Here is a 19,745-nt window from a genome sequence, read left to right on the forward strand (position 1 = left end):
ATCTGAGGGATGGACATACATACACTAAATGGTTAGTGCATTTTTTTATCCTTTTTCATATATTAAGTGATATTATTATAGGATCCCTTTTTTCGACCAAAAAGAAAAAACACTTTTTAACATCGAATTCCACTTTGATATTCACATTGCCACCCTTGTTTTTACTTTTATTGCATTTGGATATTGTGTCTTTGCCCAGAGCTTTATTTTATATCCATATTTGTCTCTGTGTCAGATTACCTATTTGTTTACAATAGATACTTTTATTTTTTTCAAATCCAATTTACAGTCTCTATTGATAGAATTTTACATCTCAGTTTAGTGTAATAATGATTTATCTGATTTTATGCCTTCCATTTGATGTTTACTATTTAGCTCTTTTTATTTTCTGCTTTTTCTTTATATAATATTTTCATTGGATTGATGAAATTTCTGCTCATTGTTTCCATTCTGCACCCCATTTTTTCCGTTTTTTTCCTGAGATTATTAGGAATGTATTATCGTAGGGTATTATTTTCTCTTTAGTGGCCTCTTTATCACATTGTCACATTGTCCTTTTTTATAATTATATATCTTTTGCAAGAATTATTGCTAAACAATATTTTCCTATTCAAGATTTATTGTGTGATTCATTTTACATTTATTTGGACTACTTCTTTCAGTATTTCTCTCAAAGACAGAGATACTCTGCAAGTGTTTTTATTTCTGAAAATGTCTCTCTGGCCCTGACAGAGGAGTGGTCTTTTAGATGCTATTTCCAACATCATTTAGCTTTCAGTACTGCAGATGAAGAGTTTTCTTATTTCCTTCATTCTTCCTCTGTAAATAGTCTGGTTTTTCACAATTAGATTTAGAAGTGTTTTCTAGCCGGGCGCGGTGGCTCACGCTTGTAATCCCAGCACTTTGGGAGGCCGAGGCGGGCGGATCACGAGGTCAGGAGATCGAGACCACGGTGAAACCCCGTCTCTACTAAAAACACAAAAAATTAGCCGGGCGTGGTGGCGGGCGCCTGTAGTCCCAGCTACTCAGAGAGGCTGAGGCAGGAGAATGGCGTGAACCCGGGAAGCGGAGCTTGCAGTGAGCCGAGATTGCGCCACTGCACTCCAGCCAGGGTGACAGAGCGAGACTCCGTCTCAAAAAAAAAAAAAAAGAAGTGTTTTCTATTTATAAATTTATTCTATACATTCAAGAATTTCCCCTGATTTGTTCATTGATTGAGTTCCTGTTTGTGTATGTGGAGGAGTTTATAGCCTAGTTGTGTCGGTGGTGGGAGATGTGTTTGTGTGATAAGGCCCCAGTGCAGGTACAGGTGTGCCTAGGATTGGGACTCTTGGGATGGCTGATGGAGATGCATGATGGGTAGTCATACAGGCATAGAGGCCAGTCATGGGGACGTGGGATTGATTGGTAAAGAGCGAGGACCATTAGGGTAGAGGAATTGAAGACTCTGTGATCACGTATTGTAGGATGAGGGATGCAGGGCTCATGGGCAGCAAGGCATGGAAATCAGTGAATCTGAGGTTTCAGTAATGGCTTCTGGGAGTAGAGTCTCTGGGCACCAGTTGACACTTACAACAGATTGAAGAGTGGTAGTGAGGAGTCAGGTACCACAGTTGATGATAACTTGAAGGGCCTGTGAAATCAGATAGTATAATAATGTAATAGAACAGTATATCCTTTGGATATTTTATAAAGCATTTAAGCAATCCACAATTATTGAGTATCTAAATGTTTCTAATCTTTCTTTTTTATTAACCATGTTATGGTAAAACTTTTGTACTTAAATCTTTGTACAATATGGATGGATGATATTTTAATGTGGTAGTTCCAGAAATAAATTTTTGAGTAAGGTGCAAGGGCACTAAATGATGTATGTGTCCATGTGTGACATTGGCACAGTTCCTTCTCTCATGGGTATCTCTACCCATCTGTTTTCTCAGATCTCTGCCCCTTTGTCCGAAGAGCCAAAAATGACCAAGTCCCTGGTGAGTTCTTATTTGTTCATCTGTTTATTTGTTGCTTTCTTTTACTTTTAGTGGATTTTAGGAGACATCTACCAATTCCTATAGTAAGATGACAAGACTAAATAAATAAAAACCAAGATCAGATAAAATGAAGAAGAGACTGTCAACCCCAAGTCAAGTTTAGAATATATGGTCTTACACAGTCATGAACTTTGAACTGTTAAATTGTCTCTGATCTTCCTGAAAGACATGGCAATAATGGAAATTGGATACATGGTTTATATTAATAAAATTAACAAGTAATTTATTTCATCTGTGGTAAAGATTTCATGGTTCTTGATGTTTGAGAAATTTTTTGATAGATCTTCAGATGGTTAATGACAGAACAGTCTTCAACAGCAACCCTACTGAAAGTGCACTAACAGGCCAGGCGCGGTGGCTCACACCTGTAGTCCCAGCACTTTGGGAGGTTGAGGCAGGTGGATCACGTTGGATCACGTGAGGTCAGGAGTTCCAGACCAACCTGGCCAACAAGGTGAAACCCCGTCTCCACTAAAAATACAAAAATTAGCCAGGTGTGGTGGCAGGCGCCTGTAATCCCAGCTACCCAGGAGGCTGAGGCAGGAGAATTGCTTTAACCCAGGAGGCGGAGGTTGCAGTAAGCCGAGATTGTGCCATTGCACTCCAGCCTGGGTGACAAGAGTGAAACTCTGTCTCAAAAAAAAAAAAAAAAAGAAAGAAAGAACGTGCACTAACAGTTTTTCTGTTGCTGTCTTATAGAACAGTGCTTCTGACACTTTACTTGCATTTGAATTCAGATTCTGATTTAGTAGCTATGGGATGGGATATGAGAATTTTTATTTCTCACAAATTTCCATAGAACATCAATGCTCCTTGTCCAAGGACCACCTTCTGAAACAACCTTGAGGTTTTATCATGAATGGGAGTTGAATTTTGTTAAATGCTATTTCTGTACCAATTGACATGATCATGTGATTTTACTTCTTGAGTCTGTTGGTATGGTAGATTACATTGATTGATTTTTTTAATATTGAACCAGCACTGCATCCATGGAATAAACTCCACTTGGTTGTGGTATATACTTTTTAAATTATTTGCATTTGCTAATATTTTGTTAAGGGTTTTTGTATCATATTTGTGAAGGATATTGCTTTTTTTTTCTTTCTGTCTCTCTTTTTTTTCTTTTGGTACTATTTCTGGTTTAGGTATCACGATAACCCTGGCCTCATAAAATAAGTTGGAATGTGTTCCTTTATATTGATTATTCTGCCAGAGATTGTGTATAGTTTGTGTTTTCTTTTTCTATACTGTGTCCAGTTTTTGTGTCAGGGAAATCATAGCCTCACACAATAAACTGGGAAGTATTCCCTTCTCTTCTGTTTTCTGGAAAAAACTGTGTAGAATTGATGTTAATTATGTTAGTTCTTCAAATATTTGGTAGAATTCTCCAGAGAAACTGTCTGGGCCTAGAGATTTCCTTTTTGGAAGTTTTAAGATTACAAACTCAGTTTCTTTAAGAGATACAGGCTATTCACATTGTCTATTTCATATCGAGAGGGTTTGTGTGTTTTCAGGAACGGGCCCCTTCTATCTAAGTGGTCAAATTTATGTGTGCAGAGTTGTTAGTAGTTGTCTTAGTCAGCTCAGGCTGCCATAACAAAGTACCATAGACTGGGTGGACTAAACAACAAAAATTTATTTTCTCACAGTTCTGGGAGGCTGGAACTGAGAGATCAGGGTGCAAGCATGGTCAGGTTCTGATGAGGGCTCTCTTCCTGGCTTGTAGACGAAAACCAGATTCTCACTATGTGCTCACAGGCCATTCCCTAGTGACCGCCTGCCTGCCTATGGAGAGAGAATCTCTCTCTGTAAGGCCATCTGTCTTATCAGATTAGGAACCCTACCTTGTTTAACCATAATTACCTCTTAAAAGCCCTGTCTCCAAATACAGTTACATTAGGGGTTACAGCCTAAACATAGGAATATTTGGAGGACTCAGAATGTCTTGATTTCCACTTTCTCCTGAAGGATATTTTTGCCTGATCCAAAATTTTCTAAGTTGATAGTTCTTTTTTTTTTTTTTTTTTTTTTTAGCACTTGAAAAATGTGCTACTTCCTTCTGGCCTCCAAAGTTTCTGATGAGATATTAGTTAAAACTGCATGTTAATTTTCTATTGCTGCTGAAATAAATTATCAAAAATTTAGTTGCTTAAAAATAACACTTTTTTGGGCCGGGCGCGGTGGCTCACGCCTGTAATCCCAGCACTTTGGGAGGCCGAGGCGGGTGGATTACGAGGTCAGGAGATCGAGACCATCCTGGCTAAAACGGTGAAACCCCGTCTCTACTAAAAATACAAAAAATTAGCCGGGCGTGGTGGCGGGCGCCTGTAGTCCCAGCTACTCGGGAGGCTGAGGCAGGAGAATGGCGTGAACCCGGGAGGCGGAGCTTGCAGTGAGCGGAGATTGCGCCACTGCACTCCAGCCTGGGCGACAGAGCGAGACTCCGTCTCAAAAAAAAACCACAAAACGGTTTTTTTTTTTTTTACAGTTCTGTATTTTAGAAGGCCAACATGGGTCTCACTGAACTAAAATCAAGGTGTCAAGAGGGCAGTATTCCTTTCTACAGGCTGTAAGACAGAATCTGTTTCTATTTTCTATGACTTTTCTAGCTTCTAGTAGGTGCCCACATTTCACAGTTTGTGGCCCTTTCCTCCAACTTCAAAGCCACCAACATTGTATCTCTCTGACCACTCTTTTGTAGTCGCATCTTTCTCTGACTCTCTTTTATTGCCTCTGCTGTAACTTTTTTTTTTTTTTTTTTTTTTGAAGCAGAGATTTGCTCTTGTTGCCCAGGCTGGAGTGCAATGGCGCGATCTCGGCTCACCGCAACCTCCGCCTTCCGGGTTCCAGCGATTCTCCTGCCTCACCTTTCCGAGTAGCTGGTATCACAGGCATGCGCCACCACGCCCTGCTAATTTTGTATGTTTTAGTAGAGACGGGGTTTCTCCATGTTGGTCAGGCTGGTCTCAAACTCCCAACCTCAGGTGATCCGCCTGCCTTGGCCCTCCCAAAGTGTTGGGATTACAGGCATGAGCGACCGCGCCTGGCCCTCCTGCTTTAACTTTTAAGCAAATTTGTGATTATATTCAGCCCACCCAGATAATCCAAGATAATTAATCTTCCTATTTTAAGGACAGCCGATTCAGTCACCTAGATTTGATCTGAAACCTGAATTCCCTTTTGCCATGCAACCTAACATATTCACAATTTCTGGGCATTAGGATGTGAACATCTTTGGGGAGCCATGGTTCTTAGTATCTCACATTGTCATTCAAATTGTTTTTCTCCTATGGGTAATGTGTAGTTTCTCTCCGAATGCTTTCAGCATTCTTTCTTTGTCTGTAGTTTTCAGAAGTTTGACTATAATTCTTTCTTAGTGTGAATTTCTTTGGTTTTATCCTTTTTGGGATTTGCTCAGCTTCTATCTGTAAGTGTATATCTTTTGGGAAGTTTCAGAAATTTTCATTCATTATTTCTTCAAATACTTGTTCAGCCCCCATTCCTTTCTCTTTCTTTTTCTGGAACTCCAAGGACACAAATGTTAGATTTTTTGTTACTGTCCCACATGTCTCTGAGGTTCTGTTCCTTTTTTTCTCAGTCTGTTTTCTCTCCATTCTTTAGATTAGATCATTTCTATTTTATTTTCAGGTACTCAGAATATTTCTTCTGTTGTCTGCATTCTTTTGAGCCCATCTATTGAGTTCTTAATATTGGTTATTTTTTAATTCTAAAATTTTCATTTGTTTTTTTCATCTCTTCTCTATTTCTTTGTTGAAATTTTTTTGTTTCAAGTGTGTTCATATGCTTGTTAAAACATTTTTATGAGGACTACTTTAAAATCCTTATGAAATAATTCTGATACATGCATCACTTCAGTTTTAGTATCGGTTGATTGGTCGTTTCCTTATTCAAGTTGAGATTTTCCTGGTTCTTGGTTTTACAAATGATTTTGTAATGTATTGTGGAAACCTTGGACATTATGAGACTCTAGATCTTATTTTAGTCCTCTTTTTTAGCAGGCGTTCCCTGGGCCAGTGTGGGAACTGGGGGGCCTTGCTGTACTACTGCCAGGTGGATGTGAATTTGCATGGTCCCTACTTGAACTCTGTTGACAGTCTGTGGGGAGAGAGACACCTCATTACTGCTAGTTGGGGTTGGCAGTTCAGGCTCCCCAGTAGACCTCTGGTGACATCACCTTGTCTAAAGGAGAGGGTACCTTGTTTCTGCTCTTCATGCCGTCTTCTCTGATATTGTTAGGTTGGATAGGGCCTCATTACCTCTCGGAGTGGTGAAGGTCTTGGATTTTCATTTTGCATCCTCTCACACCATACCTGTCGTAATGGGAAGAGTGTCGCATTACTGCTAGGTAGGAATGGAAGTCCAGCCCTGAGGTGGCTCCCACTGGCATGGCAGGAAAGCTACCCATTACCACTGTGCAGAGATGAAAGTCTCAGCTCCCCAGTTGGCTTTTTCTCATACTACCCTATTGCAGTGAAGGGGCATCCCCAGACAGCCAGGCAAATACAGGAGTCTAGGCTACCCACTGAGTCTTTGCTGATGAGAGATGAATCAAGCCCACAGTTTTTTGTTGTTTTATAATCTGTGGTATTTGGTTGGAGTAGGTTTTGTCTAAAAGTTTTTCATTTTTCTCTGTTGCCCCTTTCCTGGTCTTTTAGCTAGAGAAAGCACTTTTTTCCAGGCCTTTTTGTATGCACTTGTTGATGTTTCTGGATTGTAGGTTTTTCGAACACCTGGTCAGAGCTATCTATATGAGGCCGAAAGACACAGAGAGCTCATTACTGTTTAGTTCCCTGGTTCCTGAGGCCCCTGGCCACGGTGCCTATTTTTCTTTACCTTTCAGAGTCTCTGTATGTTGGTTTGATGGATAATGTCTATGGTTTGTAGATGAACTTAACAGGATGAGTAGAGACAAGTGCATCTACTGTATCTTTCCAGGAGTGGAATACAGTTTATTGAGTTTGAACAGAGGACTTCATATATTAAGCATAGTCTTTTATGTTTTGTTCAATTATAACTGCCTCTTTGTCCTTTGCATTTGAACTTTTAAAAATAAGTATTTCATTTTGAATGTCATGAAAATTTTACCTATATTTACTTAGTCAAATTGTTCTTTGTGGTTTCTTAGAATAAAACAGTTGTAATCTGCTCTCTTCTTCCTCAAATTTCAGCTTCTCAAAGGTAATCACTTTGAACGCAGTTTAGTATCTTTTGCTGTTTACTTTCATATGTCTAAATAACATGTTTGTATTGGTATTTCTAGGCTTTCAGTTTTAAGCAGTTATCTACAGACAACACAATGGAAAGAAGGAATTAGCTCTCTTTCAGACACTCAGGCCCTTGATACTCACATACACATTTCTCATGTACCCTCCGTCTAATATGGATATTTTATTTATTTATTTAGTAGAGATGGGGTTTCACCATGTTGCCCAGGCTGGTCTTTGAACTCCTGGGCTCAAGCGATCTGCCGACCTTAGCCTCCCAAAGTGCTGGAATTATAGGCGTGAGCCACCGTGCCCAGCCTAATATGGGTATATCATAATTTGGGGTAAATCAATAGGCTGCATTTTATTATGATGATTATTTTAACAATATTCACAAGTGAGCCATTTACTTTTTATGCAGTGCTTTTTGTTTTACCTGAAATTATAAGTGTCTGGCTTAATCATTTGTTTTGTTTTCCATACATACATGTACAATATATATTATACATATCAGTAATTCATCTCTAGTCTTCCCAGGTATATAAATACCTTCTCAATATATTAAAATATATTAAATAATAACAGTAATATAATATAAACATTAATATAGTGCTTACTATATACCAGGCACTATAAGCATTCTGTATTAACTAATTCAGTCACAACCCCTACGAGTTATTGCTATGGTTTGGATATTTATCCTCTCCAAATCTCATGCTGAAATTTGATCCCCCAAGCCAGGCACGGTGGCTTGTGTGTAATCCCAGCTATTCAGGAAGCCAAGGTAGGAGGATCAGTTGAGGCCAGGAGTTTGAGATCAGCCTAGGTAATATGGCGAGACCCTGTCTCTTACAAAAACAAATAAATGAAAAGAAATTTTAAAAATAAAAGAGAAGTTTGATCCCAGTGTAGGAGGTAGGGCATAATGGGAAGTGTTTGGGTCATGGGGACAGATCCCTCATGAATAGATTAATGCCCTCTCTGGGGAGGTGGTGAGTTCTCAATCTTATGAGTTCCGTGAGAGTTGGTTGTTGAGAAGAGCTTGCTACCTCCCATTCTCTCTCTCCTTCTTCCTCTTTTGCCATATGATCTCTACACACACTGGCTTCTCTTCCCCTTCTGCCATGAATGGAAGCAGCTTGAAGGCCCTCCCCACATGCAGATGCTGATGCCATGCTTCTTGCACAGCCTGCAGAACCATGGGCCAAATAAACGTCTTTTCTTTATAAATTACCCAGGCTCAGGTATTCCTTTGTAGTAACAGTAAACGAAGACAGCTATCTATAATCATTATTCTCATTTTACAGAGGAGGAAAACTGTTACACAGAGAAGAAATTTGCCCAAGATTATACAGCTCCTGAATGATGAAGCCAGGAAAATAAGACCTAGGCCGTTGGCTCTAGATTACATGCTATTCATTTCAGCTTTTTAAAGAAACTCCTCTTGGAGTTGTCGACCTGCTCATAGTTACTCTATCTGATACTCAGCTACTGGCATGGGCTGCCCCTTTCACGTGATACTAGGAATTCTCCTCATGTTTCTCAAATGTTAGATCTCTTGAGTCTCAAGAAGCTGGATAAGACATAGAAATGGATTGTCCTGTAGAGTCTCCAGAAGGAATGCAGCCAAGCAGGACCTATTTTGGTGACCTCCAGAACAGTGACAAATTTGTGTTGTTTTAAGGCCAAAGAATACAGGTGGCCTCTAGAAGCTAGAAAAATCAAGGAAATTGATACTCCCTTAGAACCTCCAGAAGGAATACAGCCCTATTGACACTCAGATACAAGCCCCAGTAAAATTATTTAGGCGTCTCTAAGACTACCCTCACTTATGACAGAAACTGCAAGCTCAGGAGTCTCCAAGACCACCCTCAGTTTCAATAATTCACGAGAAGGACTTACACAGCTCAGGAAAGCCATTATACTCATGCTTATAGTTCATTACAGGAAGAGGATGTGGATTAAAATCAGCCAGAGAAGATGTGCTCAGTGCAGTATCATGGAAAGTTTCAGGTTACTGAGTTTCTCATTAATATTGTATTTTTAATTTCAAGGACTCTTTTCTTCAGTTCTGAATGATCTTTCTAATATTCATGGGTGCAATATTTTCTTTTTTTAAAATTTTACTTTAAGTTCCAGGATACATGTGCAGAACGTGCAGGTTTGTTACATAGGTATACGTATGCCATGGTGGTTTGCTGCACCTATCAACCCGTCATCTAGGTTTGTTTTTTTGTTGTTGCTGTTTTGTTTTTTGAGATGGAGTTTCGCTCTTGTTGCCCAGGCTGGAGTGCAATGCCGTGATCTCAGCTCACCACAAGCTCCGCCTCCCGGGTTCAAGGGATTCTTCTGCCTCAGCCTCCCGAGTAGCTGGGACTACAGGCGCCCGCCACCAGGCTGGCTAATTTTGTTTAAATTTTTTTAGTAGAGACGGGGTTTCACCATGTTAGCCAGGAAGGTCTCGATCTCCTGACCTTGTGATCCACCTGCCTCAGCCTCCCAAAGTGATAGGATTACAGTCTTGAGCCACCATGCCTGGCTGATTTTGTATTTCTAGTAGAGACAGGGTTTCTCCATGTTGGTCAGGCTGTTCTCGAACTCCCAACCTCAGGTGATCCACCCACCTTGGCCTCCCAAAGTGCTGGGATTACAGGTGTGAGCCACCACGCCTGGCCCCCATCATCTAGGTTTTAAGCCTGCATGCATTTGCTATTTGTCCTAATGCTCTCTCTCCCCTTATCCCCCCACCCCTCGATAGGCCCTGGTGTGGCTTGTTCCCTGCCCTGTGTCTGTGTGTTCTCATTGTTCAACTCCCACTTATGAGTGAGAACATGCAGTGTTCGGATTTCTGTTCCTGTGTTAGTTTGCTGAGAATGATGGTTTCTAGCTTCATCCATGTCACTGCAAAGGATGTGATCTGATTCCTTTTTATGGCTGCATAGTATTCCATGTTGTATATGTACATTTTCTTTATCCAGTATATCATTGATGGGCATTTGGGTTGGTTCTGTGTCTTCGCTATTGTAAATAGTGCTGCAATAAACATACGTGTGCATGTGTCTTTCTAGTAGAATGATTTATATTCCTTTGGGTATATACCCAGTAATGGGGTGGCTGGGTCAACTGGTATTTCTGGTTCTAGATCCTTGAGGAATTGCCACACTGTCTTCCACAATGGTTGAACTAATTTACATTCCCACCAACAGTGTAAAAGTGTTCCTATTTCTCCACAGCCTCGGCAGCATCTATTGTTTCTTGACTTTTTAATAATAGCCATTCTGACTGGCATGAGATGGTATCTCATTGTGGTTTTGATTTATATTTCTCTAATGATCAGTGATGTTGAGCTTTTTTTATATGATTGTTGGCCACATAAATGTCTTCTTTTGAGAAGTGTCTGTTCATATCCTTTGCCCACTTTTTGATGGGGTTGTTTTTTTCTTGTAAATGTGTTTTTAAGTTCCCTGTAGAATCTGGATATTAGACCTTTGTCAGATGAGTATTTTGAATAGGTAATACATGCATATGATTTAAAAGTAAGAAAATAAGTACATAGTGAAAAATCTCCCTCTTTCTTTTCCTATCAGCCCATGTCCTCAATCTGGATAACTAATTTTTTTAGTGTGTGTTCAAAGTGTCATCATATAGACAAAAACAAATAGGAAAAGTATTATGTTCTTTCCACAGAAGATGGTATACCATATGCATTTCTGTACCATTATAATTTTATTTTCATTTATTTTTAAGCCTTTACTATGGAGAAATATAAAATGCATTATGAAATATGCTCTTGTGAACATTTCTTTCAGAAGTTATTTCTATCCAAAGGCAAGGTCTTGCTCTGTCACCCAAGCCGAGTGGAGTGCAATGCTGTGATCCCAGCTCACTACAGCCTCAACTTTCAGGGCTCAAGTGATCTTGCTACCCCTGCCTCCCAAGTAGCTGGGATTATAGACGCATGCCACCATGCCTGGCTAATTTTTTTTTTCTTTTTGAAGAGACGGCATCTTGCTATGTTGCGCAGGCTGGTCTTGAACTCCTGGTCTCAAGCAATCCTCCTGCCTCGGCCTCCTAAACTGCTAGGATTACAGGCCTGAGCCACTGCACCTGGCTCCTCTCCAACTTTAGTATATGATGTCATACAGCTTTGCAAAGTTGTTATGCCAATTTGTATTCCTACCAGTAGTGTGCAGATATGTTTACTACTTTGTATCTTTACCAGTACTTGGTGTTTTCAATCTTTACAATTTTAGCCATCTTGGGGAGTTTGCAGAGATATCTCATTTTGGATTTAATTAGCATTTCCCTGGTTACTAATGTGATTGAATAGTTTTTCAGAATTTTATTGTCATGTACACTTCATTTGAGAATTGCTTGATTCATTCCCCCCCCCCTTTTTTTAAACTGAGTTGTCTGTAGTTTGTATTGCTTTTTGTTGTTGTTGTTTTGATTTTTTATAGAGACAAGGTCTCACTATGTTGCCCAGGCTGGTCTCAAACTCGTGGACTCAAGCAATCCTCCTGCCTTGGCCTCCCAAAGTACTGGGATTACAGGCATGTGCCACTGCACCCAGCCTGTTTTTAAATTTATGTTCTTTATACATTTTGTGTACTATCACACTGTCATTCATGTATGGTCCCCTAATATAACGATGAATATAATCTTTCTCTCTCGCTGTCTCTCCCTCTCTTTCTCTCTCTCTGTGTGTGTGTGTGTGTGTGTGTGTGATTTCTATCTGCATCACAAAAAGCTTATTTGTGTTGTTCAGATCTTCTGTATAATCCTTATTTTTTGACTGTTGCATATTTGTTTTATGTATGAGATCTCATCTCCTTTGTAACTGGCTTGTCAATTTTCTTGCAGAAATTTTCCTATATGTGCCAAATTTTTGTTGCTATATCTAGTGATTAATGAATGTAATCTTGTTAAAATCTCTCAGAGTAGGGAGGGGGAGTCAGGAAGTCTCCCATGCATGTGTAGATTTGTCAATTTCTCCATGTAATTTTGTCAGCTTTTGTTTTATGTATTTTAGATTGTCATTCAAAATATGAATTATATTTCCCTGGAGTACTGGTCTTTTTGCTATTATGTGGTACTGAATTTTTTGCTTAAAAGCTTAAGAGTCTGTAATTGCAACCCAGTTTCTGTCTATTTTATTAGAATTGTCTGGCAAAATGCATTTTAGTATAACAGAAATCTAAAAATTACGGGCTTAAACACATCAGAGTTTATCCTTTCAAGCAAAAGAAGTCTGAAAGTATTCATTCAGGGCCTGGTGTCTTCACAAATTCATACACCATTTTTTTTTTGTTCTGTATGTCATTCTTATTTTGTGATTTTCTTTCTTTTTTTTTTTTTTTTGAGACGGAGTCTCGCTCTGTCCCCCAGGCTGGAGTGCAGTGGTGCGATCTCAGCTCACTGCAAGCTCCGCCTCCCGGGTTCACGCCATTCTCCTGCCTCAGCCTCCCGAGTAGCTGGGACTACAGGCGCCCGCCAACACGCCCGGCTAAATTTTTTTTTTTAATTTTTTTAATTTTTTATTATTATACTTTAGGTTTTAGGGTACATGTGCACAATGTGCAGATTTGTTACATATGTATCCATGTGCCATGTTGTTTTGCTGCACCCATTAACTCGTCATTTAGCATTAGGTATATCTCCTAATGCTGTCCCTCCCCCCTCCCCCCACCCCACAACAGTCCCTGGAGGGTGATGTTCCCCTTCCTGTGTCCATGAGTTCTCATTGTTCAATTCCCACCTATGAGTGAGAACATGCGGTGTTTGGTTTTTTGTCCTTGTGATAGTTTACTGAGAACGATGTTTTCCAGTTTCATCCATGTCCCTACAAAGGACATGAACTCATCATTTTTTATGGCTGCATAGTATTCCATGATGTATATGTGCCACATTTTCTTAATCCAGTCTATCGTTGTTGGACATTTGGGTTGGTTCCAACTCTTTGCTATTGTGAATAGTGCCGCAATAAACATACGTGTGCATGTGTCTTTATAGCAGCATGATTTATAGTCCTTTGGGTATATACCCAGTAATGAGATGGCCGGGTCAAATGGTATTTCTAGTTCTAGATCCCTGAGGAATCGCCACACTGACTTCCACAATGGTTGAACTAGTTTACAGTCCCACCAACAGTGTAAAAGTGTTCCTATTTCTCCACATCCTCTCCAGCACCTGTTGTTTCCTGACTTTTTAATGATGGCCATTCTAACTGGTGTGAGATGGTATCTCACTGTGGTTTTGATTTGCATTTCTCTGATGGCCAGTGATGATGAGCATTTTTTCATGTGTTTTTTGGCTGCATAAATGTCTTCTTTTGAGAAGTGTCTGTTCATGTCCTTCGCCCACTTTTTGATGGGGTTGTTTGTTTTTTTCTTGTAAATTTGTTTGAGTTCATTGTAGATTCTGGATATTAGCCCTTTGTCAGATGAGTAGGTTGCAAAAATTTTCTCCCATTCTGTAGGTTGCCTGTTCACTCTGATGGTAGTTTCTTTTGCTGTGCAGAAGCTCTTTAGTTTAATTAGATCCCATTTGTCAATTTTGGCTTTTGTTGCCATTCCTTTTGGTGTTTTAGACATGAAGTCCTTGCCCACGCCTATATCCAGGAATTGAACTCAGCTCTGCACAAAGTGGACCTAATAGCCATCTACAGAACTCTCCACCCCAAATCAACAGAATATACATTTTTTTCAGCACCACACCACACCTATTCCAAAATTGACCACATAGTTGGAAGTAAAGCTCTCCTCAGCAAATGTAAAAGAACAGATATTATAACTGTCTCTCAGACCACAGTGCAATCAAACTAGAACTCAGGATTAAGAAACTCACTCAAAACCGCTCAACTACATGGAAACTGAACAACCTGCTCCTGAATGACTATTGGGTACATAATGAAATGAAGGCAGAAATAAAGATGTTCTTTGAAACCAACGAGAACAAAGACACAACATACCAGAATCTCTGGGACACATTCAAAGCAGTGTAGAGGGAAATTTATAGCACTAAATGCCCAGAAGAGAAAGCAGGAAAGATCCAAAATTGACACCCTAACATCACAATTAAAAGAACTAGAAAAGCAAGAGCAAACACATTCAAAAGCTAGCAGAAGGCAAGAAATAGCTAAAATCAGAGCAGAACTGAAGGAAATAGAGACACAAAAAACCCTTCAAAAAATTAATGAATCCAGGAGCTGGTTTTTTGAAAAGATCAACAAAATTGATAGACCGCTAGCAAGACTAATAAAGAAGAAAAGAGAGAAGAATCAAATAGATGCAATAAAAAATGAAAAAGGGGATATCACCACCGATCCCACAGAAATACAATCCACCGTCAGAGAATACTACAAACACCTCTATGCAAATAAACTAGAAAATCTAGAAGAAATGGATAAATTCCTTGACACCCGGCTAATTTTTTGTATTTTTAGTAGAGACCGGGTTTCACTGTGTTAGCCAGGATGGGCTCGATCTTCTGACCTCGTGATCCGCCCGCCTCAGCCTCCCAAAGTGCTGGGATTACAGGCTTGAGCCATCGCGCCCGGCCTTATTTTGTGATTTTCAACCTCACGTCACTTGATGGTTCCCGAGATTTGCATTAACTGAGTCAGCGTTCCAGGCCAGCAGCATGAGGATGTTGGGGAGGAAAGGGGCACTCACACCTCCTTTAAAAAATGCCATCTCAGAAGTATCACCTGTATCTGTGTGGCCAAAGTATAGTTTCCTGGTTACATTTAAGGTGGGCTGGGAAAAGGGAGTCTTACTCAGAGTATCCACCTAAGAATTCATGTTCTGTTATTAGGGAAGAAAGGATGAGTGAATGTTGGAAGACAACTAGCTATCACTGTCACATCTCCTAAATACAAAAGCCAAAATTTATCTGCCTTTTGCTTTTCTCATCCATCTTGGCATTCAACCCCATCAACTAATCCCCACATACATTCTAAGACGTTACTCTCCCCTGGCTCTGTCTGACTTCTCAGTTTTTATTGCTGACACCTCTTCTTCCATGCTTGTAATTTTTTCAGATTCTTTCCTTTACATTCTCCTTTATCAGGTGTCCTCTCAAGCAGTCTCATTTACTCAGATGATTTTAGTTATTAATTATCTACTGGTGACTCCCAAATCTTTATCTCCACTCTAGGCCTCTGCCTAACATCCTATAATATGCCTGCCTACATGTTTAACCCCTGTAATCTCAATGTGTGCAAAACATAAGTGATTTTATCTGGTTCCTTTTCTCCAACCTTTTCCCATTCATCAATCTCTACTTCAGTATATGACACTATAATCTCAGAGTATACAAAATGAATAATTGAGAATTTCACTTTAATTCCTCCTTTTTCTTACTCCATCTGTCAATTCTAATTACCTACTATCTACACCAATTTCTTTTTCTATATTCCTGTTAAATAATATTTTCCCCCCAACTTAGGTGTTTTAATTCTTTCACATGAAATATTGCCTGGACTTCCACTCTTGCTCATTCAGATGTATTCTCCCTGCTGTTTCTTGACAGTCTTTTTTTATTTTTTATTTTAAGTTCTAGGGTACATGTGCAGGATGTGCAGGTTTGTTACATAGGTAAATGTGTGTCATGATGGTTTGCTGCACCTATCAACCCATCACCTAGGTATTAAGCCCCGCATGCATTAGCTTTTTTCCCTAATGCTCTCCCACCCCCCACCCTTCCCCGACAGGCCCCAGTGAGTGTTGTTCCCCTCCCTATGTCCATATGTTCACATTGTTCAGCTCCCACTTGTAAGTGAGAACATGCAGTGTTTGGTTTTCTGTTCCTGCATTAGTTTGCTGAGGATAATAGCTTCCAGGTCCCTGCATGTCCCTGCATGTCCCTGCAAAGGATATGATCTCATTCCTTTTTATGGCTGCATAGTATTCCATGACGTATATGTGCACATTTTCTTTATCCAGTCTATCACTGATGGGCATTTGGGTTGATTCCATGTCTTTGCTATTGTGAATAGTGCTGCAGTGAACATATGCATGCATGTATCTTTATAATAGAATGATTTATATTCCTTTGAGTATATAACCAGTAATGGGATTGCTGGGTCAAATGGTATTTCCGCTTCTAAATCTTTGAGGAATCACCACGCTCTCTTCCACAATGGTTGAACTAATTTACATTCCCACTAACAGTATAAAAGCGTTCCTATTTCTCCACAACCTCGCCAGCATCTTCTTGGCAGTTGTAAACACAAATCTAATCATCTTTTCTCTATATATAAATTACTTTAATGGCAGTCCATTATCCATTGGAGGAAAAATAGATAGTTGCATGATCTCATGCCAGCATACTTCTACTGAAATTTCCTCATAAACACCTTTCCTTCACTGCATACAGACCTGTCATTATGCAGACTAATTTGTAGTTCCCTGAATTTATCATGTATTTTCCTGTCTTTATACCTTTGCTCATGCTGCTCCCTTCTAAAAATCACTTTGCCCTACTCTGCTTGCATTAAACCTGTCATCCCCAAGATTAAGCTTAAGTTTCATCAACTCTACAGAACTTAGTCTTACACTCCATGTAGAATTTTCTTCTCTCTATTTGGGGTCATGCTATGCTTTGCACATCTCTTATGCCCTTTATAATATCTTAGAAAATTGTTGTAAGTTCACAACATAAAGTTCTGAACATCTTGCTTAGTAAATATATGGCAGGTAATTCCTAAGAATTACCTAAGTAATTATGCTTAATAAATGTATGGCAGTTAATTCCTTTTTTATTTTTATTTTTCAGACTTCTTTCTCAACTACCAATGGCAGGCAATTCCTCAGAATTAAGTTTAAGGAATTTAAACAGAGCCTATTTTATTTTCACTGGATATTGAATTCAATATTGACAGTTCTTTCCCTTCAGCACTTGAAAAATATGGTCCCACTTCCTTTTGACATCTGTGGTTTTTAATGAGAAAGTCATTCTTGTTCAAATTGCCCTTTCCCTACAGGTAATGTGTCATTTCTGACTGTTTTCAGGTTCTATTCTTAAATTTGGATTTTATAAATCTTACAATGTATCTAGACATGGATTTATTTGAGGTTTTCCTTTTGGATATTTGGTCAGCTACTTGAATCTGTACATTTATGCCTTTTACCAAATTTGGGAGGTTTTCAGCTATTATTTCTTCAAATCTTTTCCCAGTCTCCCATCCTACTTTTTCATTCCTTCTAGGACTGCTGAAATGATTGTTGGCTGTTCTGTTATTGTCCCACTGGGTCCCTTAGGCTGAATATAGCCTGAGGGAATTGATGAAACAATCATTTCATCAATTATTTTTTCTATTGTTCAGATTGGATAATTTCTATTTATCTATCTTACAGGTAACTGAGGTAACTGATTCTTTTCTTTGGATCTCCATTCTGCTGTTGAGATCATCCAGTGAGGTTTTTAATTTCACTTATTTTATTTTTTGGTTCTAAAATTTTCATTTTGTTCTTCCTCATACCTTCTGTTTATTTGCTGAGAATTTATATATTTCCACTTGATTCAACACTATTTACAGCTGCTTGTTGCAACACTTTTAGTTAGCTACTTTAGATCCTTGTCAAATAATTCCAACATCTGATTCATCTGAGTGTTGCTATCTGTTGATGCTCTTTTCTCATTTGATTTCAGATTTTCTTGGTTCTTAAGATGATGAATAATTTTGGCTTTATTCAGCACATTCTGAATATCATGTGATGAGATTCTGTTTTCTCGTTAAATCCTATATTTTAGCAGTTGTCAACACATTTAGGTTTAGAGTGCATGTCTTAGTCTATTTTTATGGGCTGTATTTCAAATTCAACTTAGTTTTGAAAGTCTTTGCAGTTCTATTTTGGTCTCCCTCATTTTTTGCTACCCAGAAGCCAATTTGAAACCTGGACAGTATCCCACACCCTAGTTCAGCCCTGAAAGCTTTTTCAATGTTGATTCTGATTCATTTTATACATGGGCTGCTCGTAGGTGTGCCCAGGCCATCATACACATATTTAAAGAACCCCTTTGTATAACTTTCTCCATAAGCCATCCTCCACTCTCTATTAGAAGGAGAAGGTAGCTACTTCTTTGCTGTCATTCACTTAATTTGGGGTAGGGTTAGCCAATACAGTGTATATAATGCCTGCTGGAGAGGCAAGAGGGGTGCTACCTCTCTTTGAGCTAATGCAGTTGGGATGGTTGAGAGAGCTCCACCCCACCATCTTTGGAGTCACATTGTGAAGAAGGCAAAGGATGCATCTTTTGTAGTTTTCACCTCAAGTATACTGTTGTGCAGTAAAGGATTAACTTTGCCCAAAGAGAGGTTTGGCTTTTGCACTCAGCTCCTGGGAGGTAACCTCTAAATCTTTGGAATGTCCTGCAGGCCTTGCTTGGGCCATGCAAGATAGTATATAATGACAGTGTGATTTATGGTGGGAGCTTTGGGCCACACTGAATATTCTATGCCAACATGTGGTTTATAGTGGGGTAACTTTGGCCATGCAATGTCAGCTCTGGAGGGGCTGGAGACTAAGATCAGCCACAGTGGGAGTCATTCATGTCCACATGATCAAGTCTCAGTAAAAACTCTGGACATCAAGGCTCAAGTGAACTTCCCCAGTTGGCAATACTCCATGCGTATTATTATCACACATCATTGCTGGGAGAAGTAAGTGCTGTCCATATGACTCCACGGGGAGAAAACCACTGGAAGCTCACACTTGGAACTCTTCTTGACCCTGCGCTAAGCACATCTTCCCTCGACTGATTTTGATCTGCATCCTTTCATTGTAAAGCCACTATATAATACCATAGCCACAAGTATCATGGCTTTTCTAATTTCTGTGAGTTCTTCCGCGAATTACGGAACCTGAGGGTGGTCTTGGGGACCCCTGACTTGGAATTGGTGTCAGAAGTACAGGTGATCCTGGGAAATCCCTCTGCTTGCAATAGGTGTCAGAAGTGAGGGTGTTCTTGGGTACTTCTGCACTTTGTAGGTATGTGTAGTCAAAAGGTCCCATCCTGCAGTGCTGCCCTATTTCAAATTATTTGGCTGGAAAATGTATGCTTTGGGGAGGCCTTTTTTGTCTGTGCTCATTGGTTCTTCCAGGTTGTAAGCTCCTCTAGTGCTCATTTTGCAATATGTAGGAGCTCCCTCGCTCCCTCTAAGTTCCCTCTAGGGAGCTCACTACTGTGTTGTTTTTTAAGTCCTTAGGTTCTACTTTCTTTTGTCCACCAGTGAGTCTTCTGATAGATGCTTTATGTATTTTTCTAGATTTTTAGGTAATTAGCAGGAGGAATTGGGTGGAATGCACTCTTTTTTTGTTTTGTTTTGTTTTTTAGAACCAGAAGTCTCAGGCCAGGCGAGGTGGCTCACGCCTGTAATCCCAGAACTTTGGGAGGCCGAGGTGGGCGGATCACGAGGTCAGGAGATTGAGACCATCCTGGCTAACACAGTGAAACCCTGTCTCTACTAAAA

General features: G+C 39.7%; 1 protein-coding gene across 4 annotated transcripts in view; it reads left to right on the top strand.

The window, feature by feature from the left end:
* The window catches only part of ZNF484 (zinc finger protein 484), a 44,779-nt gene that overhangs the window by 9,920 nt on the left and 15,114 nt on the right, over positions 1-19,745 (top strand). For 2 of the 4 annotated variants that reach the window (XM_032164535.2, XM_032164536.2), the window contains exon 2: positions 1,941-1,985. The exons of 1 other annotated variant lie outside the window; for it this stretch is intronic. In XM_032164535.2, coding sequence (XP_032020426.1) covers positions 1,971-1,985 — 15 coding nt within the window. In that variant the 5' untranslated portion in view covers positions 1,941-1,970. Of the gene's footprint in view, positions 1-1,716; positions 1,986-19,745 lie in introns of those variants that run through there. One more of the 4 variants, XM_032164534.2, reaches the window with a different exon arrangement.

Source organism: Hylobates moloch, unplaced genomic scaffold (assembly GCF_009828535.3).
Source record: "Hylobates moloch isolate HMO894 unplaced genomic scaffold, HMol_V3 SCAFFOLD_10, whole genome shotgun sequence".
In the NCBI taxonomy this organism is placed as follows: Eukaryota; Metazoa; Chordata; class Mammalia; order Primates; family Hylobatidae; genus Hylobates; species Hylobates moloch.